Source organism: Engraulis encrasicolus, chromosome 6 (genome assembly GCF_034702125.1).
Source record: "Engraulis encrasicolus isolate BLACKSEA-1 chromosome 6, IST_EnEncr_1.0, whole genome shotgun sequence".
NCBI classification, from domain to species: Eukaryota; Metazoa; Chordata; class Actinopteri; order Clupeiformes; family Engraulidae; genus Engraulis; species Engraulis encrasicolus.
In genome coordinates this window covers 25,379,356-25,401,476 of record NC_085862.1, presented here as the reverse complement: position 1 = coordinate 25,401,476, position 22,121 = coordinate 25,379,356, and the positions used below count along the sequence as shown (strand labels likewise).

The 22,121-nt window shown below is 45.5% G+C and overlaps 1 protein-coding gene across 1 annotated transcript in view; it reads right to left on the bottom strand.

Annotated features, from left to right (window-relative positions):
* firrm (fignl1 interacting regulator of recombination and mitosis) overlaps positions 1 to 21,912 on the bottom strand; it is a 22,966-nt gene extending 1,054 nt beyond the window's left edge. The window contains exons 1-23 of the mRNA XM_063201026.1: positions 21,396 to 21,912; positions 21,195 to 21,234; positions 21,022 to 21,110; positions 20,794 to 20,898; positions 20,494 to 20,634; positions 19,652 to 19,814; positions 19,178 to 19,262; positions 18,067 to 18,205; positions 15,760 to 15,843; positions 15,557 to 15,621; positions 12,936 to 13,084; positions 12,102 to 12,231; positions 10,904 to 11,090; positions 10,149 to 10,231; positions 9,229 to 9,280; positions 7,442 to 7,531; positions 6,687 to 6,872; positions 4,118 to 4,234; positions 3,264 to 3,359; positions 2,449 to 2,562; positions 1,902 to 2,006; positions 1,183 to 1,263; positions 318 to 563 (exon numbers count right to left, since the gene is read on the bottom strand). Coding sequence (XP_063057096.1) covers positions 318 to 563; positions 1,183 to 1,263; positions 1,902 to 2,006; positions 2,449 to 2,562; positions 3,264 to 3,359; positions 4,118 to 4,234; positions 6,687 to 6,872; positions 7,442 to 7,531; positions 9,229 to 9,280; positions 10,149 to 10,231; positions 10,904 to 11,090; positions 12,102 to 12,231; positions 12,936 to 13,084; positions 15,557 to 15,621; positions 15,760 to 15,843; positions 18,067 to 18,205; positions 19,178 to 19,262; positions 19,652 to 19,814; positions 20,494 to 20,634; positions 20,794 to 20,898; positions 21,022 to 21,110; positions 21,195 to 21,234; positions 21,396 to 21,485 — 2,637 coding nt within the window. The 5' untranslated portion in view covers positions 21,486 to 21,912. The remainder of the gene's footprint in view (positions 1 to 317; positions 564 to 1,182; positions 1,264 to 1,901; positions 2,007 to 2,448; positions 2,563 to 3,263; positions 3,360 to 4,117; positions 4,235 to 6,686; positions 6,873 to 7,441; positions 7,532 to 9,228; positions 9,281 to 10,148; positions 10,232 to 10,903; positions 11,091 to 12,101; positions 12,232 to 12,935; positions 13,085 to 15,556; positions 15,622 to 15,759; positions 15,844 to 18,066; positions 18,206 to 19,177; positions 19,263 to 19,651; positions 19,815 to 20,493; positions 20,635 to 20,793; positions 20,899 to 21,021; positions 21,111 to 21,194; positions 21,235 to 21,395) is intronic.
* Positions 21,913 to 22,121: the final 209 nt, after the last annotated feature.

Genomic DNA, 22,121 nt, shown 5'->3' with positions numbered 1-22,121 from the left:
CACGGACATTGGGAAGACATTAGACACATTATAGTTCTAAGACTTATGATAATGGTTAGCTCAGCAAAGCCGAATTAAAATTAAACAATGAGGTTTGGTGTTGGGGATTATTCCAGTAGTTGTAAAATGAGAAGTAAAGATTAAAAAAAAAACCTCAAAGGAACTGGTGAGAAGGTTTAAAAATGGAACGCAGGACAATGCTGTGAAACTATGCCTGCCAGTGAGTCTGTCCGTGTGTGTGTGTGTGTGTGTGTGTGTGTGTGTGTGTGTGTGTGTGTGTGTGTGTGTGTGTGTGTGTGTGTGTGTGTGTGTCTAACCTCGAGGGTTGTGCTTTTCTGCGAGTCGTCTTGGCTCTCTGTGGTGGTGGCGGTGGTGTGTGTGAGTTCCTGCTGCTCCTCTGCTCCCTGTGCGGGTGTGACTGTGACTGTGGCGGGTGTGTGTGTGATGGCTCGTGGCGGCTCCTGTCCGCTCTCCAGGGCGCGCGTGTGTGTCTCCAGCGTGTGAGCCTCGGCCCTCAGCCTCTCCAGTCGGGCCTCCGTATGCTCCTCCATCCCCACCACCGTCTGGGATGCACAGCCGTAAACAGACAAACAAACAAATTAACACCAACAAAACAAACACAAGTGTGAGTGGATGAACTCAGTAAAACACTACAATAAACCTGGTATACAGCACGTAGGTCATTGTGCTGTGTTTAAACAAGTAATTAATGCCACCTACTTTATACTGTATTAACTTAGTATATTATGAAAGGAAGGCCATTGTTGTTTTGTTTAGTCTAATATACAAGTGCATTGGGTTCCATAGAGGAGACAAACTCAGTCTGTCTGCAAAAGACATCTCTACATCTAGTTGCTGCAGCTACATAAAATTAATCAATGCTTACAAGCTTATTATTCCCAAGGCATGAGGTAAACATTACCTTACAACATGTTAAACATACTGTATGAGGTTTCCAGCTCTATACAATGCTACAAGTCAAGTCAAGCCAGCTTTTGTTGTCACTTTCTTCATATGCACAAGTCATACAAGGAAAATTAAATTACGTTTTCTCTCTATACCATGCCAGGACATAGTCATATACAAGACTGACATTTTACAGACTGACATAAAGTGCAAGACAGGACAGGAAACGGTGATGGACACATTGTACACGAGTAGAAATGAAGGATGATTGGCTACCTTGCTGAGGAAGTTGACCACTCGTGTTCTGGACTCCTCTGATGTCAGGCCTTGGGAGATCACCTCCTCGTGATTGGTTACCTGAGCAGGTAGGTAAAGCACCCGTTATCTAGATAGCACTATACAAGCATACTTGACACACAATATGTTCAATCTCATTCGAGTTACAAATATATTCCCTTGAACTTTAACGTATATCCCTTTTATTTGGAGCGAGACTGCCACAGGTGGCACATGGAGACTGAGGAGAGAGAGAGAGAGAGAGAGAGAGAGAGAGAGAGAGAGAGAGAGAGAGAAGGGGAGAACAGAGATATAGGGGGGCAAGAGGGACAGAAATACTGTTTTCAGGCTGACCAAAATGGTGCCCGTGCCCACAGAAGTTAGGTTCGGCACTAAAGTGTTTATCTGAACCATCTGCGCTCATACCGGGCTTTTAACTTGTTCGCACGTGACTGTGTGTTACCTGGATGAACCTGCTGACGTCATTGTTGTTCACGGAGAAAAAAAAAAGTTTTTCAGTTCGCATTACGAACCAACTTTCCGGGTTGCGAACGCTAAGATCTGTAGCGTGAACATGCCGGTCGGTTTCCAAATTAGGTGCCGGGACGGGTGCCAGCATGGTCGGCAGTTGGCCTGAACGCGAAAAGAGAAAGACAGAGATAGAGGGGAGAGAGATGGGAGAGAGAGAGAGCGAGAGAGAGGGATGGAGGAGTACACACCTCAGCGAAGATGCCAAAGGCCTCCAGAGCGTGCTGGAGGAGGAGCCAGGAGTCTGCAGACAGCAGCGACCCAAACGCAGCACTCAGCCTGGGCAGCACTACCGGCTAAAACACATACACACACACACACACACACACACAGAGTGATAAATAACACTACAGATGTGATGTACAACTATTCATTTAAGCGCACACACACACGCGCGCGCACGCACACACGGTCACACAGTGATAAATAACACTACAGATGTGATGTACAACTTTTCATTTAAGCACTCACACGCACGCACGCACACACGTGCACACGCACGCACGGACGCACGCACAGTGAAAACACACATGCACTCACAAAGACTAACACAACAGGTTCATTACATGAAATCGACCCAAGGCTTCTGGAATACAGGCATGGGCACTGAAAGGTGAACAGCACAGCACAGCACAGGGGCCTATACTAAGAAGCGGGTTCAGGTATAAACCAGGTTAAATTAAGGGTGTACTCCTTAATGATCCAGTTTCTTAGTACACCCCTCAGCACAGTACACACCTGGATGTCAGGGGGGATGAAGACGCTCCCCATTGCAGCCAGGAACTCCAGGGCAGCCAGCGTCACATCGTCCAGGGCAGTCAGAGGAAGCAGAGCACTCAAACAGGAGATGGCCTAAAAGCACACACCAGGCGACAGCCTACACATTTACTATGACATGAATAGAACAGACGGGACTTGAGAGACACCCTTGATGGAAGAGATTGACATTGTATTGCTGGCGACAGAAGAGACAAAAAACGCTTTGGGCAACTAGAGGCGATTTGAGTGTCAGTTTGTAGTTGGACGTCGGCGAATATTGTGCAAACGAGCTATGATGCGGTATGGCGACAGCCGCCACAGCCAACTGGTATGTCGAAATGCTTACAAGCTTTCAACAGGCATACTCTCTGTTGCTTCTATCACTAGTATCACTCTTGCGGCACAATCCAGCGATTCTCTGTCGCTTATTCTTCTTGCCGCCGGTGTGTTCGCCCGGTTACACTAGCTCTCTCAAAATGGCATCAGACATTCTCAACATTAGACACTAACAAGGGTTACAAGGGTTGACCTTTATGCAGTTAGCAAGTTCATTCAGGCATGCATGACTGACTGTGTGTATGTGTGCAGGTGCATATACATCTACGTACAGAGTGTAAACCAGAGAGAGAGAGAGAGAGAGAGAGAGAGAGAGAGAGAGAGAGAGAGAGAGAGAGTGTGAGTGAGTGAGAGAGTGAGTGAGTGAGAGAGAGAGAGAGAGAGAGAGAGTGAGTGAGTGGGTGAGTGTGTGTGTGTGTGTGTGTGTGTGTGTGTGTGTGTGTGCGTGCGTGCACTACCTGAGAGATGGTTTTGGGCTCCAGGCTCTTGGCGAGGCCGGCAGAGAGGGAGAGGAGCAGACACAGGGTCTGGCGGAGAGGCCTGTAACGCTCGACCTGCACAACAGAAACCACGTCACACCGAAAACAAACATCTTCAAGTACAGGATATAAATGTACGACCTTGTGAGTGTGCATGACTTTGTGTGTGTGTGTGTGACGTGTGTGCGTGATTAACGGGATGTTTATTGAGCTTGGTTGTGCTGGTTAGTGTGTGTGTGTGTGTGTGTGTGTGTGTGTGTACATTTGTGGCCAAATATGCAACTGTGGCTATTTCATGGCCAGTACAGGTAATAGAATTTGCTTCAAATTAAAAATCAACAATGATATAAATAATTGAATAAATACATTAAATCAGTGAAAGCGAAAGTGAAAATGAAAGCCCGTTGGGAAACTCCAACTCCCATTGTCATTGTGACACAGCATTCCACAGCACACAAGTGAACACTGCACACAACGAAATTGCATTTATGCCTCACCCGTGCAAGGGGGCAGCCCTCAGTGGCGCCCCATGGGGAGCAGTGCGGTGGGACGATACCATGCTCAGGGTACCTCAGTCATGGAGGAGGATGGGGGAGAGCACTGGTTGATTACTCCCCCCACCAACCTGGCGGGTCGGGAGTCGAACCGGCAATCTCTGGGATGCAAGTCTGACGCCCTAACCGCTCACCCATGACTGCCCTGGTGTGTGTGTGTGTGTGTGTGTGTGTGTGTGTGTGTGTGTGTGTGTGTGTGTGTGTGTGTGTGTGTGTGTGTGTGTGTGTGTGTGTGTGTGTGTGTGTGTGTGTGTGTGTCTAATGGGGATAATATCTGACCTGTTCGGCACACATGCGGGGCCAGAGCTGTGCGAGGATGCTGAGAACTGATGACGTGCACGCAGCCTCAGGTACCTCCACTCTCACCACCACCCTTAGAGCCCACAGCACCTTATTCTGCACAGGGAGACACAAACACATACTTAAGAGGGTGTGCGTGTGTGCTTTTGTTTGTGTGTGTTTGTGTGTGCCTGCATGTGTGTTTTGGGTGGTGATACAGTTCTCTCCTTGAAGGGACAAGGACATGGGGACAGACAGACAGACAGACAGACAGACAGACAGACAGACAGCCTTTATTGTCCCCAAAGGAAAATTCGTTTTCACCATCATCATAACTTGTTACAGCCTGAGCCAATATAAAGCAAACACGACAGGCATGGGAACATCAGCACCACAGATGCATGTACACAAGGACATCAAGCACCCCAATGATAAGTGGGCTCTTTATTCTCATTTAAACAATGCTGGCAGCCATTACGGCATGAAGTACTCTGCTGCTTGGAGGTCACCGGGTACTAGGTAACAGCACCAATAAAGCACTCGCTCTCTAACCAAACCCACGCTCAATGTCATTTAACCCTATCCAGACCGGGGGGGGGCTAAAAGTGCCCGCACCAACTTTGATGTCGTATAACTCCTGGATGGCTTAAGCTATGACTACGAAACTTGATGACTTTTCCTAAAATGAAGTTGGCTACAGTGTGATACCAAAAGATTAGATGTATCATTTTTGTTGTTGCCATGGCAACGGTTTTCTGACAGGTACGCCTGACCCAAAATCACTGATCTAAGTCTCATCATTGTACCCTCCTTATTGTATACTACTTATGGTATAGTTATTCCATTACATAGCATAACTTAACCAAATATAATATTAGCTTAATTAATTATTATTATAAGTTAGCATTTTATGCTAATTCATGCTAATTTATGCTAATTTGATGACGTCATCACCAAATAGCTACTTTTATCTTTACCAATGCACATTTCACCACAATTTTATTTCTTCTTTTTATTTCTCACTGCTTGTGTGTCTTATGTAGATCATGCCCTGCAAATTTAGTAATAATGTACACTGTTGTTGATGGCTAACTGCTTGCGGCAATGTTATAAGAAACTGACGCCGCTTTGCCATATCTACAACGTGATTTTGTCACATAAGTTTTCTTGTTTTTTTATATTTTCATTAGCATCAGAAACCATTGTGAACATCTGAAGTGGTCTGATGCACATAATAACTAAATTCATGTGCATTACCCAGTTAGATGAAAAATACATTAAGGTGACATTTTGGGCAATAAAATCAGGAAATGACGTCATAATGACATCATACTATCCAATAATGACACCAAACTGATGTCAATGATAGATTTTTGGTTGAAGATCACCTCCTCCAAGTTTGGTGGTCATACGCCATTCGGTTCCGAAGTTATGAGGGGGGGGTCAAAAGAGCCCCCCCCCGGTCCCAGGAATGCCAAAAAAGCCCGGTCTGGATAGGGTTAAGAATGGGACTCTTGTCATGACGGTCTTGAACAGCCACAGCCTACTCAAGTAGGACCAGGGTGTTGCGTAGCTGTAGCCTTCTGGCACACAAACACAAACACAGACACACACGCGTGCGCACACATGCACACACACACGCACAGTGCCTATAAAAAGTTTACACACCTGTGTTCAAATGCCAAGTTTTTGTGATGTAAAAAAATGACATATAAACAATTTCACCACCTTTTCCCACCTTTAATCTGAACTTGTAACCTATACAATGCAATAAAAAAACAAACTCAAAGCTGTCATGGGAAAAATAGAAAAAAAAAACTTAAATGAACATGGTTGCTTAAAACTAATACTTCGTTGTTGCATCTTTGGCTTTTATTACAGCCCTCAGTCTTTTTTGGGGTTAGAGTCTATCAGCATGGCACATATTGATGTGGCAATATTTGTCCATTCCTCTTTGCAAAAGCACTTCAAATCTCACAGACTGCGAGTGCATTTCAGTTAAATTCAGAATCATCATTGATTGCTGTAGCAATGGCCTTTAAAAGTGAAGTCAACTGTTGTGTTATCGCAGTTAGGCCATTCTGTAAAAATTGTGAAAATGTTTGTAGTATGTTCTCATGAAGTACTACAGCAATACATTATTACACCATTATAGTTGACTGCAACGGAAAACAAAGTTAAAAGTTGACCTGCTTGAAGCTGTCCCTGTCTCAGTAGATCTTATTGGCTCATGCTACTTCTTGGTAATAATGTTGTTGCCGAGGTGAGCCTACCAAGCCAAATGTATCCTAGTGCTTTAAAAACATATTTTGGACGGTGCTGTGTAGCATGCTAGCTAAGCCCCCCACATTAAGGCTGGCAATACTAGTGTTGAAAGTGAAGCCCAACTGGGAAACTCCAACTTCCATTGTCATTGTAAAACAGTACTCCACAGCACACAAGTACACACGGCACACAATACAAAATTGCATTTATGCCTCACCTGTGCAAGGTTGTAATATTGTAGGTTGTACTGATATTAAAAATGTTCAAAAGTTTTAGTCCCAGGCAGCAATGGTGTTCCACTCACCAGTCTGTCTACGGTGCCCAGCTTGCAGCCTCCTTGCTGCCAGTCCTGGGTGACGGAGGCGGCCATGGCGGTCAGCTCCTGCTCCAGGCGAGAGCGCACCTCCGGGGCAAGAGAGCGCAGCAGCACGTGGCCCCACAGGCACGCGTTCTCTTCCATGGACCCAGGGAACCGCTCCAACAACTCCATCTGTTTTTAAAGACCACGCACACACAACACAGCACACGCAAACACACACAAGCGTGCACACACATGCACACACGTGCATGCACACACGCAAACACACACACACACGCGCACACACACACGCGCACACGCACGCGCACAGGTTGAAATGAAGGAAATTGAATGTGAATCTTTACCAACTGTTGGGGGGAAAATGTCTCTTTAAACGTATGACTAAATAGAAAATCGTTTGTGTCTGAACTTATCCAGCCAGTTCCATATAATTTTTAAAAAAGCTGTAGTGGTTAGCGAGTGCCCATACCCACACACAATTTCTTATCCATTCCATGCAAGTAAATTAAACAGTATATGAATACATGTATGCTGAAAAATACATCGTCATTCAGGAATTAAACATACAACATTCATAATACATGGCATACATAATACATTCATAATACAAGGCAGGCAGGTACGCACACACAGACGCACGCACACACACACACACACACAGCAGTGGCAGCAATCTGACCTGTGTGTGCGGGTCATAAGGAACAGCGCGCGCACACGCACACAAGCAGCATGAGTCTGACCTGGTGTGTGGGGGTCATCAGGAACAGCATACGTCTCAGCAGCAGGGACAGGTGGTTCCACTGGGGAGTTTCACCTGGACACGACTTTATCTGCAGGGACACACACACACATATAGCAGAGCGTATAAAGGGTAAGGGTCCATCACATACTGAAATGATCCATCATTCTTGATAAGTCATCTGCTTGTGTGTGCGACAGCGTGTGTGTGTGAGACATGTGTGTGTGAGACATGTGTGTGTGTGTGTGTGTGCAGCGTGTGTGTGCGGCGTGTGTGTGCGGCCTGTGCGGCGTGTGTGTGTGTGTGTGGCGTGTGTGTGCGGCATGTGCGGCGTGTGTGTGCATCTGAAAGGCCCCATTTCAGCTGCCAAAAGACAACACTGGAATCGCGCGTGCACGTGCACATACACACACACACACACCATCAGGAAACACAGTGAACATCATCACACAGGAGGGGTGCGTGTATCAGTGAGCATGTGTGTGTGCGTGCGTGTGTATCAGTGAGCATGTGTATGGGTGTGCGTGTGTGAGTGTGTGTGTGTGTGTGTGTGTATCAGTGAGCATGTGTGTGTGTGTGCGTGTATGAAAGCCCATTTGTGAAAGCCCATTGGGAAACTCCAACTCCCATTGTCATTGTGACACAGCACTCCACAGCACACAAGTGAACACTGCACACTGCACACAACGAAATTGCATTTATGCCTCACCCGTGCAAGGGGGCAGCCCTCAGTGGCGCCCCATGGGGAGCAGTGCGGTGGGACGGTACCATGCTCAGGGTACCTCAGTCATGGAGGAGGATGGGGGAGAGCACTGGTTGATTACTCCCCCCACCAACCTGGCGGGTCGGGAGGCGAACCGGCAACCTCTGGGATGCAAGTCTGACGCTCTAACCGCTCACCCATGACTGCCCGACGTATGTGTGAGTATGACAGAGTATGTGTGCGTGTGTGAGTGTGACAGTGTGTGAGTGTGTGCGTGCATGTGTTCTGCGAGTGAGTGTGTGTGACAGTATGCAAGTGCGTGTGCGGGTATGTGTTTTGTGAGTACGTGTGACAGTGTGTGTGCGTGTGACAATGACAGCTGTCTCTCGTGGCCAGGTCCTCTGACACTAATCGTCACCCCAGCAAGGGGTCCTTGGACAACCCATACACTGCTGTGGCACAGAGGGGGAGGCGGAGGAGTGGAGTGGAAAGGAGAGATGGAAGGAGGGAGTGATGGAGGTGTAGATGAAGGAGAGAAAAGAAGAGAAGAGAAGAGAAGAGAAGACTGGCAGAGGTGGACAGCACAGAAGGAAAGACCAGTGCAAATGTAAAGGAGAGTGGCAGAGAGTGAAGGAGATGGAGAGGGGAGGAGATGAGGTGCTGCTGAGGATTTAAAGAAAGAGGAAAAGGCTAGAGTAGAATGGGCTCAAACATGAAGAGTGCAAAAGAGAGGTGGTTGGATGGAGTGGAGAGAGATGTGGGATGGTGAGGGGGGCAAATGAGAGCGTGGAGGAGGTTGATCGGAGACCAGGAGCCTATACTACAAAAGCTGGTTCAGGAGTTAACCAGGCTAAGTTAAGAGGTAAATCATCTAATAGAAGAGCCTGAAGTCCTCATTTTCTTACGAATCATCTTAAGAAAGAAGAATTTTCTTAAGAATCATAGATTGAGAACTCCAGGCACTTCTATTAGATGATTTACCTCTTAACTTAACCTGGTTTACTCCTGAACCAGCTTTGAAGTATAGGCCCCACAAGAGAGGGAGGATAATATCTGGAGAATGATGTACTGTATGTGGTCCTTACCAGTTCGACCACCAGAAGAACATGATGCAGACACAGCTCCGCTGTTCCGTACCTGCGGAAGAGGGGAACAAAGGAACATGAAAACACCACCACGGTCAACTGTAACATTTATAAGCCACCCCATGAAGCGTCCAGGCAGTTTTACTTTAGTCGGTCTACAGGTTGGACCTACTAAGAAGACATTGGCCGACTTAAGTGGGCACAAAGGTGCAAATTGTTTTCAATACAAGGGCCTTATGTATATGGCCAATGATTTGTAATCTTCAAGTTTCATGATGCCCACAAAAGTGTCAATTTCATAGAAATGGTAAAAATCTCATCAAGATATCACACAGTGTCTCTACGATTCACCTGAAGCTTTCGCCAATTCCAAAACAGCATTACTTGATTAACTGATGAATGCAAACCGGGCCTCACTTTGTTAGTAATCTTAATGACCCAACTGTGAGTGGTTTGGCGTCATGGCCTTGGTTAGCTCTGTACGACGTGTTGAATCATACTGAACACTTTCACAACAGGCACATCCTTTCACCGTGTCAAGAGTGTGGCCATGCCTTTCCAGGCAACACCTTGGCTTTTTCCGAGGAAAAACTGACCAAAACAGGAGCACCTTCCTGAAGTGAGGTGCACAGGGCTAAATCTGGAGGAGACTATCAGTGTCAGCAGGGGTGAGAATGGAGAGAGAGAGAGAGAGAGAGAGAGAGAGAGAGAGAGAGAGAGAGAGAGAGAGAGAGAGAGAGAGAGAGAGAGAGAGAGAGAGAGAGAGAGAGAGAGAGGTGCGAGAGAGGGCTGGTGAGATAGAGGTGAAAGAAAAAGAGAGAGACAGCACTGCAGAGAGATAAAGGTAAAGAAAGAGAGAAGGGTAGAGAGAGAAAGAAAGGGAAAAAAAGGATAGAAAGAAAGGTAGGAGAGTAGCATACCGGGCCAAGAAGCACCAGACATCGGTGGCCAACAGAGCCGTCTGCACATCCGACTGCAGCAGAGCACACAGCAGGGAGCGCTCCTGTAGAAGAGAGAGAGAGAGAGAGACAGAGAGAGAGAGAGAGAGAGAGAGAGAGAGAGAGAGAGAGAGAGAGAGAGAGAGAGAGAGAGAGAGAGACTTTTGACTTTTCAACGCACATTTATCAGCCCACTTCCAATCAGCAGAGCACCCTTCTGAAGGCAAGTATGGATGTGGTGGATATAAAAACTAAATACATATAAATATGAATTAAATACATAAATAAAAATTAATACAAATATTCATACAAACATACATAGATAAAAAAGGCTAAAATAGAAAAAAAAGAAAAAAAGAAAAGAAAGAGGGAGAGGGAGAGTGAAAAAACGAGATAGAATGAAAAGAAAGGGGGAGACAGAAAAGGAGGAAAGGAGGAAGTGTAAAAAGTGTTTTTCTCTCCACTAACCTTTACCATGGAAAAAAACATTAAAATAGAAAAAAAGAAAGAAAGGAGGAAAGGAGAGGGGGAAAGTGAGGGGAAGAGGGACAATGAACAAAAAGGAAGCGTGTTAAGAGCTTGTTAGGGGGGTGAAGGTCTTAAATGTTGTACCGTTGGAAGACAACCAAAGTGTGTGATAATTTGCATGTATGTGCCAAAACATGACAGACAGCAGTCTGGCACACCAAACAAAAGCAGCAAGCACGGTTGTTTGGTGTGCAGTACTGCGTGCGTACCAGCGGGGGGAGCTGTGGGGCTGGTAGTGCGGCCACACAGCCACAGAGGTGCACACAGACGTGCTGGTGCAGGCTCACGCTGCTCTGGGCCTGACCATGCAGCATCACCCCGGGCAACCGCACCGGCCACACACGCTCCAGCACGCACCGTCCGAAACTCTGGAACACCGCCTCAAACACACTCAACCTGAGAGAGAGAGAGAGAGAGAGAGAGAGAGAGAGAGAGAGAGAGAGAGAGAGAGAGAGAGAGAGAGAGAGAGAGAGAGAGAGAGAGAGAGACTTTCACTGTGATATCAGACAAGCTCCGTTTTTGAAGCGATGCAAGGAAAATGACTACCGGCAAAGAAAGTGGATGTAACCAAGAAGCGTCATTTTGTTTCCTTTCCGGTATCCACTTTATGTCGGGTGAACGCCCCTTTAGGAGACCTTCGGTTAGGAGACCTTCGGAGTCCTGAGGTTGAGAATCAATAAAGTCCCCTTAGCGCTGTAGATGGCGGTAGCGCACGTCTTGCGCAAACACCTCAAAAAGAGAAGAAGAAGTAGGGGACAATGCCCCCTTAGGAGACCCAACTTGAGCACACGCTTTTGCATTGAGTGGGCGTGGTTTGCGATATCTTTGTTTGATTCAGTATTTTTGCTACCGGTTTCTGAAGAAGCTTGAAGTTGACAAAACTCAAAGTTGCTTAGTATGCCATTGGTAATGTAAATAAGGCCCTTGCATTCAAAATAATTTGCACTCACAAAGTCGCCCAATGTCTTATTAGTAGATCCAATCTGCAGGCCGACTAAACTAAAACTACATGCTATAGATTAAAGCGCTATGGATGACTCATGGGGTGTTTCTGTGGTTGTATTCAACCTTGCGTCCTCCACTTGTGCTTCTGGCCTCGCCCTGCCTCCTGGCCCCGCCTCCGTGGAGAAAACAATTAAGTTTCCCCGCTGTCAGCCTAGCCAAAACAATTTTTGGGGGACTATTCTTCATTTACCATCCTGTTTGAAAATGAGGAAATGACTAAACAATTGAGCTTTTGCAAGATATTGAAATATAATGTTGTTGTCAGTGATGTCATCACAACGTATTACTTCCTGGTACGAGGCCACAAGCACAAGTGGAGGACGCAAGGTCACATATTGGAACGCGCCCACTGAATCAAAGGTGTCTGATGTCACGTGAAGAAAAGGGCTAATTGGGACATACCTGGGTGTCTCTTCTGAGTAGCGTTTGCCATCGCACCACAGCTGCAGCGTCCCCTGTGGCTGGGAGGGGAGCTGCGCCAGCACGCTGACCAGCAGCAAGCAGTGGGCCAGAGCAGTGTCCCCACTAAAGGCTGTACACAACACACACACACACACGCACACACACGCACACACACATGCACACACACGCACACACAAAACAGAGGGCTACCGCAGTTAGGAACTTGCATGATTTTGGTTGTTTTTAAAGATCATGGTTAAGAGGATTGTAACTTAAAGGCGTGTAGGCCAGTTGTTGTAAATCGATCATACTGTATAGTGCAATGTTCCTCAAACTTTTTCAGGCCAAGGACCACTTTGCCTCCCCAACAATGTTCAGGGACCACCCGTCAACTGAATTGACAGTTGACGGGTGCTAATTTGACACTGATGATATCGATGCAGATTACTTACCGGTAATTCACATTAATTCACATTACATGCCTGTCTTGTTGTAGTGAAAATATGACAGTTATGCATGCCTTTGAAATAATGTCACATATATAGCCTACTCCTAGCTTGTCTTGGAAAAGTAGAAATCCCCTTGCGGACCACCTGAGCTCTGTCGCGGACCACTAGTGGTCCCCGGACCACACTTTGAGAATCACTGGTATAGTGCATAAGAGTGTATAGTTGCATATGCAAATTGTTAAATATGCATGTTGCATATGCAAAAGTAAAAGTTTTCTGTTCTATATTCAACTCAATATACTGTATGCAAAGAAATGTCTCTTCTTCTCAAAGAAAAAAAAATGCAAATTGTGCTCTTCTTACACACATACATACAAATACTCACACTGCTTTTCAGCCAAGATGGTCTCAACAAACGGCCTGAAGTTGAGGAGTTGCGCCAGGAGCGCGTCCATGGCAACAAGCACCGCCCCTCTCAACTCCTCAGTCAGCGCTGGCGTAAGGGAGGGAGCGCCAAGGCAGGGAGGGAACTTACTGGAAATGACAAAGAGAGAGAGAGAGACTTGATTAGTCACGGTATGCTTCTTATAATCACCTTCCTGATCTTTCCTTGTAATTTCACCATGCGTCACAACATTCACACAAGTATTCACATATGGGGCTGGGTGATGACATAAATAATGAACACAATACATTTTATCTTATCATGCATTCCAGCTCTACAGTTGACAACTTGATTTATAGCAGGGGTGGCCAAACTACGGCCCAAAGCCCAAATATGCCTTTTTTAAAAAGTTTTTTTTTTAATACTTTGAATGAAGTCTGCTTCTTAATCTCAAATACGCTTTTCCTCCCATTATCAAGACTTTCCTGTTTCCTCATATCATTTCCTTCTAATTACAATATGTGTCACAACTCACAATACTTAATTCTCACACCTTAAGCTAGTAGGTAATGCTAAAAACAAACGCCCCCACGATAAGTAGCATTTTGCCATGTCATTGAGCCATACAGTCACTTCCAGTTGTTTGATAGCAGGGGTGGGGAAAACTAAGGCCTGAGGGCCACATTTGGCGCGCCATGACAACAAAACATGATCGTGGCCCGTTTCGTTATCCCAATATTAAATATTCTACTGTATATTGGCTGCAAAGCACCAAAGCATCTTCAAACAGTGTACAGTGTGAGATAGCTAGTAAAATTCTGGATCTAAAATGCAGTCTAGTCCGTTTCAGAAACTTGTGCTCTTCTTTATTTTCCATTGGCGCCTTGGAAACTTAAGGTTCTATTTCGTTCCTTCTGACTGCCAGAGGCGGTGCTTTCAGCACATGAATGTTCATCTCACGGATCACGCAGGTCGAGGACGGAGTCGGGTGCTCACGTGGGACCTGTCGCTGGTGCTGCAAGCCCTCTGCAGCGCACCGTTTGAGCCCCTGTCGACAGCAGACATCTCCTGGCTCTCTTTGAAGACCGCCTTCCTTCTGGCCATTACATCGGCGAGGCATGTCAGTGAATTGCATGCACTCTCTGTCAGCGGTGGCACCCTGGCGACAGTGGGGTCACTTTGTGGCCTAACCCGTTGTTTCTGCCGAAGACCCTCTCTACTAATTTTGTCAACCAACATCTTAGCCTGGCGGCGTTTACGGAGGATCAGGACGGGGGCTCTGGACTTTTGTGTCCGGTTCGCGCCCTCAGGGTGTACACATCCCGTATGGCGGATTTTCGTCGGAGTCACGCCCTGTTCCTGTGTCACACAGGGCCGAGGAGAGGTCTGGCACGCTCTAAGCAGAGGCTGTCCAAATGGATTGTGGAGGCCATTCTGTATGCCTACAGGCATGGTAACACTCTGATTCCTCGAGGTGTTCGGGCACACTCTACTAGAGGTATGGCTGCTTCGTGGGCGTCACTGAAGGGCGTGCCCCTTTCGGACATTTGCAGAGCAGCTTCATGGACTTCCAGCTGCACTTTTACAAGATTTTATCGACTCAACGTTGTTCCACATAATCCTGTGGCAACGGCGGTGGTTTCAGGCCCAACAAAATAACTAGCGGGTAAGCACTCCTCATGACTTTGTTGGTATTAGTCATCCATGTGCTGAAAGCACCGCCTCTGGTGGTCAGAAGGAACGAAATGGAACGAAGGTTAAGTATATAACGGCTCTATGAATTCCGGATGACCACCAGAGCTTGGCAGTCACTCGGAGTGTATTCGAGAAGATTTGCCTAGAGGCCACTTCCTGGGTTCACCAGTGTTTTAACCCCCGACACGGGGTCACCGGGTGACGTCACCCAGGTCACGTGTGATTTTGTTGATACCAATTCTTGACCTGCGTGATCCATGAGATGAATATCCATGTGCTGAAAGCACCGCCTCTGGCGGTCATCCGGAACTCATAGAACCGTGGTTATATACATAACCTTCGTTTTTCAGTATGTGGCCTGCCCAAGTTGGCTTACCCCTGATGCATAAGGTTATTTTGCTGTGTCCTTAATTTCCCAGAATACAAATACATTTTCAGCGGATACACAAAAAAGGGCTACAGAAAGGTCTTAAAAAATTCAAAAGACTGAATAACTGCTTAACACATTGATAGTGGTTGCAATTTGAGCGGATGTTACTATTTGACTACTTGGCACAATCATGAGCTGCGAGAACCACATCATCAGCACAAGTGTTTAACCTGGTGGTTCCCAACCTTTTATGGCATGGGACCCCATTTTGACAACCCATACACATGATCATGAAAAAAAGTAAAACATGACTGAGCTACAGAAGTTGTAGGGTATCAAACCTATAGATATTCATGATAGTCTAAGATTGTAAAGGGTTTTTCAAAGAGAATATTTAATACTGTATAATATTAATCGGTACTCTTTTTTTTTCACACTTTCAGGGGACCCCATTTGAATTCCAGGCGACCCAAAACGTGGTCCCGACCCCAGTGCTGAAAAATACTGGTTTAACCTTTGACCCTTGATCCCTGAGCACCTGCTGCAGGGTCAGTACCTGTGGATCTGCAGGAGGAGCAGGTGAAACCGGGGGGAGCATGAGAAGAGAAAGTCTTTGAACTCCTGCGGCAAACAAAAACAAACAAAAACAAAAAAACAAAATAACCCGTTAGTTCCCATGACCACCACCGACACAGGATGCCAGATAAGCCCTTTGAGGCGTTCCAGCGTTCTAATCATATTTCTCTGGAAGTTTCTCACCTTAACGTAGTGCACGAGCGTGTTGGCAAAGAACCGGCACATCTTGGTGCTCTTCTGGAAGAGCTTGACCTCGGGGCTGTGTGGCTGTGGAGATAAAAAGAGTGAGGGGCTTTTTAAGGCCAACAGGAAACACATGCACCACATTAATCATTCCTTACGAAAGCCAAGCGTCACCGCTCTCCCCAGATCTCGTGTAGTTAAGGTGACCACCTTGACAACAAACACCCCGTCCCACCTTGACAAAGCAAAATTAACATTTGGCTTGCGAATGTATGTATTTTCCAGAGCTGGCTTTCAAAGAATGGCATAAGCCATTTATTTTCCATCATGTTTTATACTTAACTACACAGCACATAGTGCCTATAAAAAGTCTACACATGTGTCAGGTGATCAGATCTGTCACAATCTGTCAGATTTGAGTGGGCTAATATTGCCACATCAGAATGTGCACTTAGGGCTGTGCAATATATCGTATTTTCATCACGATAACGATATTGCATCAAACGATAGCAAATTTCATAATATCGGGTTGAAACAATATGCGCAACAGAGCCTTCCCCTCCATGTGAGCCACTGCCAGCACAGCTGACTTGCTAACCCGCCACGGCTCACCTTGTCCTTGACTAACAAATGAAGGGTTTATTTGCAAAACGGTGTATCTCCATTTTGTAGAATGTTGGGAAATTGACCTTTTGTATTGGTAAGTCCATTGCATTGCATTGCAATATGCATTTTATATAGGTTTAGAAAGTATGTTCCCAAAATATTTGAGCATCAAGAATTCACACATAGATGATAGGACCTCTGAACAGTCATTTACAATAATAAAATGCAAAAGTCAAAAATGGTGGATACACCGTTTTGCAATGAAACCCTTCAAATGTTCTTTGGGAAAATCTCCCTGCCATCCCTTTAGGTTTTCTTTTCAGTGTATAGGAGGGCAGATAGAACGTGGCCTCACGGCCCGGTTTTCTAATGTAATCATTGTTGAGTATACCAGTGCTTGAGCTATAAGAGGGGTTCCCCTCTCTCCCTCGTTAGGCACTTATCTTAATGTACTAGAACATGACACGGGAGTGGATTTTCACTCCCGTCCCATCCCGGTCCCAGAAAAAAAATCCCATCCCGTCCCATCCCGGGCTGGAGTAAAAGAAACGAATCCCATCCCGTCCCATCCTGTAAGAATGTCTCCAAATCCCGCCCACTCCCACTCAAAATCATTCATTTTCGTCATTTTTATTCCCGCTCCTGCCAGCTCCCATTCATCTTTATTCCCTCTCCTGCCCGATCCCGTTCATCTTAAAAATTTTGACTCCCATCCCGCGGGAATCCTGTGGGATCCGCGGGACCCACGGGAATTCCCGAAAAATGTCATCCTCTATAATGTATACAGCTATTGTTTGGTCGGTCCTGCTGTTCATGACTAAAAAGGCTATCCAGGGCCAACGTGGTCGACAGGAAGAACATGCTTCATGTCAGTCGTCATTGATGACACTGAGGGGATTTCTGTGAGAGAAGATATGCAGCGTTTACTCGGCATGCTCTGGAACTTCTCCATTGGCACTACATCTGGACTGGAGGGGGACGAATGATACGTTTCCAAACTGCTGTTAAAGCACATTTTGCTGATTATCAGGTGAAACGAAAACAAAAGAATCCCTCTTCTAGTTGCCGTATGACTGTTTTGCCTTGGTCTATCGCATACACACACAGGCTAAACGAAAACAAAAAAATCCCTCTTCTAGTTGCCATGACTGTTTTGCCTTGGTCTATTGGGAGGGGTTATGAGGGACAGGAAGTATTGGTGATGATACTGAGTGGGCCCACGTTGTGTGTTTATGCATGGGATAATGCATAAGATCTACTTTTAAAAAAAGGCTCATATGCATGTAACAAATTTATATTTCAAATACTTGTCGTGTGTCATTGTTCCTTTGCCATACGAGGTTCATACTGTATATTGGAGTGTTTTCAACACCGGTCTCTACAGTTGTGGTCTCATTATTTTTCCCCAAGGGCCAAAGTGTGTAGCGCAAATGAGGCTGAGGGCCATACAAATTGTCCGCCCAATAGCACACACATATGTCTTCATTTGTTCCAACCTCACGGCGGGCCAGATGTTTGCCATGCCAGGGCCAGATCTGGCCCGCGGGTCGTCATTTGGAGACCACTGCTCTACAGTTTATTTTCAGTATTCAGTCAAAAGGACTTAACAGGTAACAGGTAACTGACATGGACGTCTCAAACACATCTTAATAGTGGGTAATGGTCGGGAATGTGTAAATAAATTAATTAATTACTTAATACCTGCAATCCTTGTTGTGTGATTTGCTCTGCTAGTTCCAAACAGCTGCTCAGAGAGCCGAGGAGGTCGTCACACAAACAGGATATGATGTCATCGTGTCGTAGGTGCTCCTCTACCAGAGACTGGTGTTTCACACACTGCCTACAATCAGCAATGACGGATGCCATAAGTATACAGCATGGGGTGTCAAACTCAAATTGACTAAGGGCCAAAATCAAAATATGGAACTGTTACGGGCCAAACTGAATATTTATTTTAAAACACTGGAATAAAATTGTATGTTCATACACTTCATACTCATAGTTTAATTTCACACACATTCTTGCCCTTCATATGGTAGTTCAAATGTATCTGCACATCCTGTGTGACATACCAAACTTCCTGTTCAAGTCTTGTTTTGCTATACATTAATGGTGTATGTGGGCCAACGTAATCCACATTTGAAATGATCTTGGGGGCTGAATGAACTGGCACCGCAGGCCAGATTTAGCCCCCGGGCCTGAGTTTAAGATCGCTGGTATACAGGGACTTTTCCAGTGCCCACCCAACTTATTCAATTATTCAGGTTCTGCTCGATTGTTAAACAGGTCTGTGTAAGTATACAAAGATGTGTCCAACGCCCATCCAACTTATTCATTTTCTACAGAAGTGTTAACAACACAGGCCTTGCATGATCGCAAACCAATCAGGCATGTACTGTCGACACTAAACATACAAGTGCTGGATCTCAAATGGTGCACTTGTGCACTTCAATGTTCATGTTTTAGTGTGCATATGGCTTATTAATTACGCACAAAATCATAGTGCCTGAAGTGCCCCCTCTGAGACACAGCAAAGGTCTTACCCAGTGACGGAAGTTGCAAGTGTACAGGGACTTGAGTGCCCACCCAACATATTCCAGTTGTTTGTTTCAGCATTAGCCTTAATCTAACAATAACAGGCCTGTGTTGTCAACACTTTTAAGTATACAGTAGAAAGACTTACCCCGGGTGCCCATTCAACTCTTTCAATTGTCGTTTTCTTGCATTAGTGTTAACCAAACAGGCCAGTGTATTGTCTTAATGATTAGGCCCTGAGTCACTGATAAAGAGGAAGGGAGAGTGCGTCACATACTTGATAGCGAATTTCCAGGTATTGGCGTGAAGGGCCATATCCAGACTGGAGATGATTGAGCAGATGTCCAGGAGATTGTGAATCACTAAAAGAGAACAACAACCAAGATCATGAGAAAATGGTCTTTACTTGAGAACTACAATTTGTCACTCCTCAGGTCCGAAACAATAAGGGTGGGGGAGTGAGGAGAGCGAGAGCAAAAAATAACACTGACTAGATTCATGCCTGGCTGCTGGTTAATGTGTGTGGGTTTGAATGAATGAGAGGCACACTATTTGTATTGGTTAGTGTGTGTGTGTGTGTGTGTGTGTGTGTGTGTGTGTGTGTGTGTGTGTGTGTGTGTGTGTGTGTGTGTGTGTGTGTGTGTGTGTGAGAGACACATGCGTAGCCACAGAGAAGGTATGTCCTGTCCACCAACTAATTTAATCCCATCAACACTGCGTTACGTATTAAACACTGTCGCCATCTGCCCACCTGTGACAATGTCTGACACCTCCTCCTTGGAAGCGTCGTCGTCCAAGCTGACGCGGTCCAGGAGCTCGATCAGGCCTTTCTGCAGCGTGTAGGCCTCTTTAAACAGAGCCTGCAGAAGGTCCCCCACCAGAGACAGCCGGCCATTGTACACCCCCTCACTCTCCTGCAAAAAAAGAAAATAAAAAACGCACCATAGGTGACCATTGTGCACCCCCTCACTCTCCTGCAAAGAAGACACACAACAGGTGACCATTGTACAACCCCTCACTCTCCTGCAAAAAAAAGTCACCATAGGTGACCATTGGCCAACATATATTCTATTCTAATCACTGTGTACACACCCTTCACTTTACGCACCATAGGTGACAATTGTATGCCCAATCAAAAAAAAAAACAATAGTCCTAACAACTTGGAAAAGTATCAACATAATCAATGGCATCATGGTGAATTAATCAGAGTGGCATGGCTGTTCTCTACAAGAAGAAGATACAGTAGGTGTTTAGTCAAATCATTTGTCTGCCGAATAATAAATGGTGGGGGAAGTAATCAGTGCTCTCCCCCATCCTCCTCCATGACTGAGGTACCCTGAGCATGGTACCGTCCCGCCACACTGCTCCATTGGGGCGCCATTGTGGGCTGCCCCTTGCACGGGTGAGGCATAAATGTAATTTCGTTGTGTGCAGTGTACAGTGTTCACTTGTGTGCTGTGGAGTGCTGTGTCACAATGACAATGGGAGTTGGAGTTTCCCAATGGGCTTTGACTTTGGCTAGATTGACGTGCATAAAAGTGCAAAATTAAGTGTCTTTAAAAGCACTGACGTGCAATAATAAAGTACAGTACCTTGCAGTGCTGGAAAGTGTTTTTGAGAAGGTAGAGGACACATGAGGGAACAGAGCGCACTTCAGACAGGCGGCAGGCACCTTCCAGGTTACACACGTGCCTCACACACACAGCCACAGCTTCAAGGGTTTCGATCATCACCTGTGTACCCAAAAGACAGACATGTTAGTCAGTGATTTGCCACACAGAAACACTTTCCACACACAGTGTCAGGGGTTTGCCAAATATTGTTTGCTTTAACTAACTGGGTCATCACCAGGAGTCCACACCACAAGTCGTTTTTATTTTATTTTTATTTACCTGAAGTGAGTTCCTGAGAGTTGCAGTCAGTTCAGGGTTCTGACTGGACAGCCCACTAACTTGACCAGAGATTTCCTCCATCAAATTATCAAACACTTTTACCACCTGCACACACACACAAAACACATGCCCATACATTATAAAAAATAAAATAATTCTTACAAAAAAGATAGCTTCACAGACTCCAAGCTGGGAATTTGAAGTTCATCCTAGCGGACAGTGACACACCTTTGGTAGAACTTTGGAGAAGCATTCCTCTTCCAATTCAGACAGGCGTAGATGTGGAAGGAACATGTCCATGATTATCCTCAGGATACCTGATAATGTAAACAGCACTGAATGCGCATGGCTGTTTATGTCACGTTTGTAAATAGCCCAGCAAGAAATCACCATGTACTTACGTGTGTGTTCTGTCCAACTTTCGGTGCGACAGTGAATCGAGTGCACGGAATTAAAGAGTAACAATGCAGTGTGACTTCAGAGACAATGTTTTCATTGAATCGCTATCAACAGATACAACAGAGAAACACGAGCACCAGAAGACTTGTATGACAGCGATAAATAAGAAATGTGCATAGTACGTATTTATTTTGAAAGGATATAACGAGTTTGGGCAGGACCGTCCTCAACTCATTTTTGCACATGTCAGGGTTCCACTGCTCAACCTCCTCGAGAAGAGTTTTCTGCGACATGGTGGTCCCGCAAGTAGAGCGTTGTCCACTTCACATTAACGTAGCTTTGTGTTACCACTTTCTAGCTAAATTAGTCAGGCTACTATCAACATGTACCCTTCAGTTCGACTACACTTATTTAAGATACTGTTCACTTCATTTCGAGTGACACATCAAAGCAAGACACGAAGGTTGTCTGACAGACAGACAAACGTTACTTAACCGGTTGGCTAATGTTTGTTGTTACTAAACCATCCTAGATTTCCCTTTTTTCCGAGACTTAAAACGACTCAAGCGCATGTCTGATAACTATCTAACCAACGTTACCCAATATGTGATTAGCCAAGACATCCCTTTTCGATACGTAACCCAAAACAACAACAAATAAGATGCTACATGAAGTAATTTACTCACGTACAAAACTAAAATGTTTAGAAATTGCTCTAACTTTCGCGCGGTCTCATGACGTCAAACTACTCTGTTTGACGCATTACTGCCACCAGTAGGTTTGGAGGATTACTGCACAACTATTCATTGCTGTGATGAGAAAGATGTAAAGTTTTGTTGATATAATTATACATCACAAAAATATAGTTCGCATCTGAGTATATAGGTGTGTAGGAGTAGGACTAGTGGCTTTTATTATTGTGGAAGCTG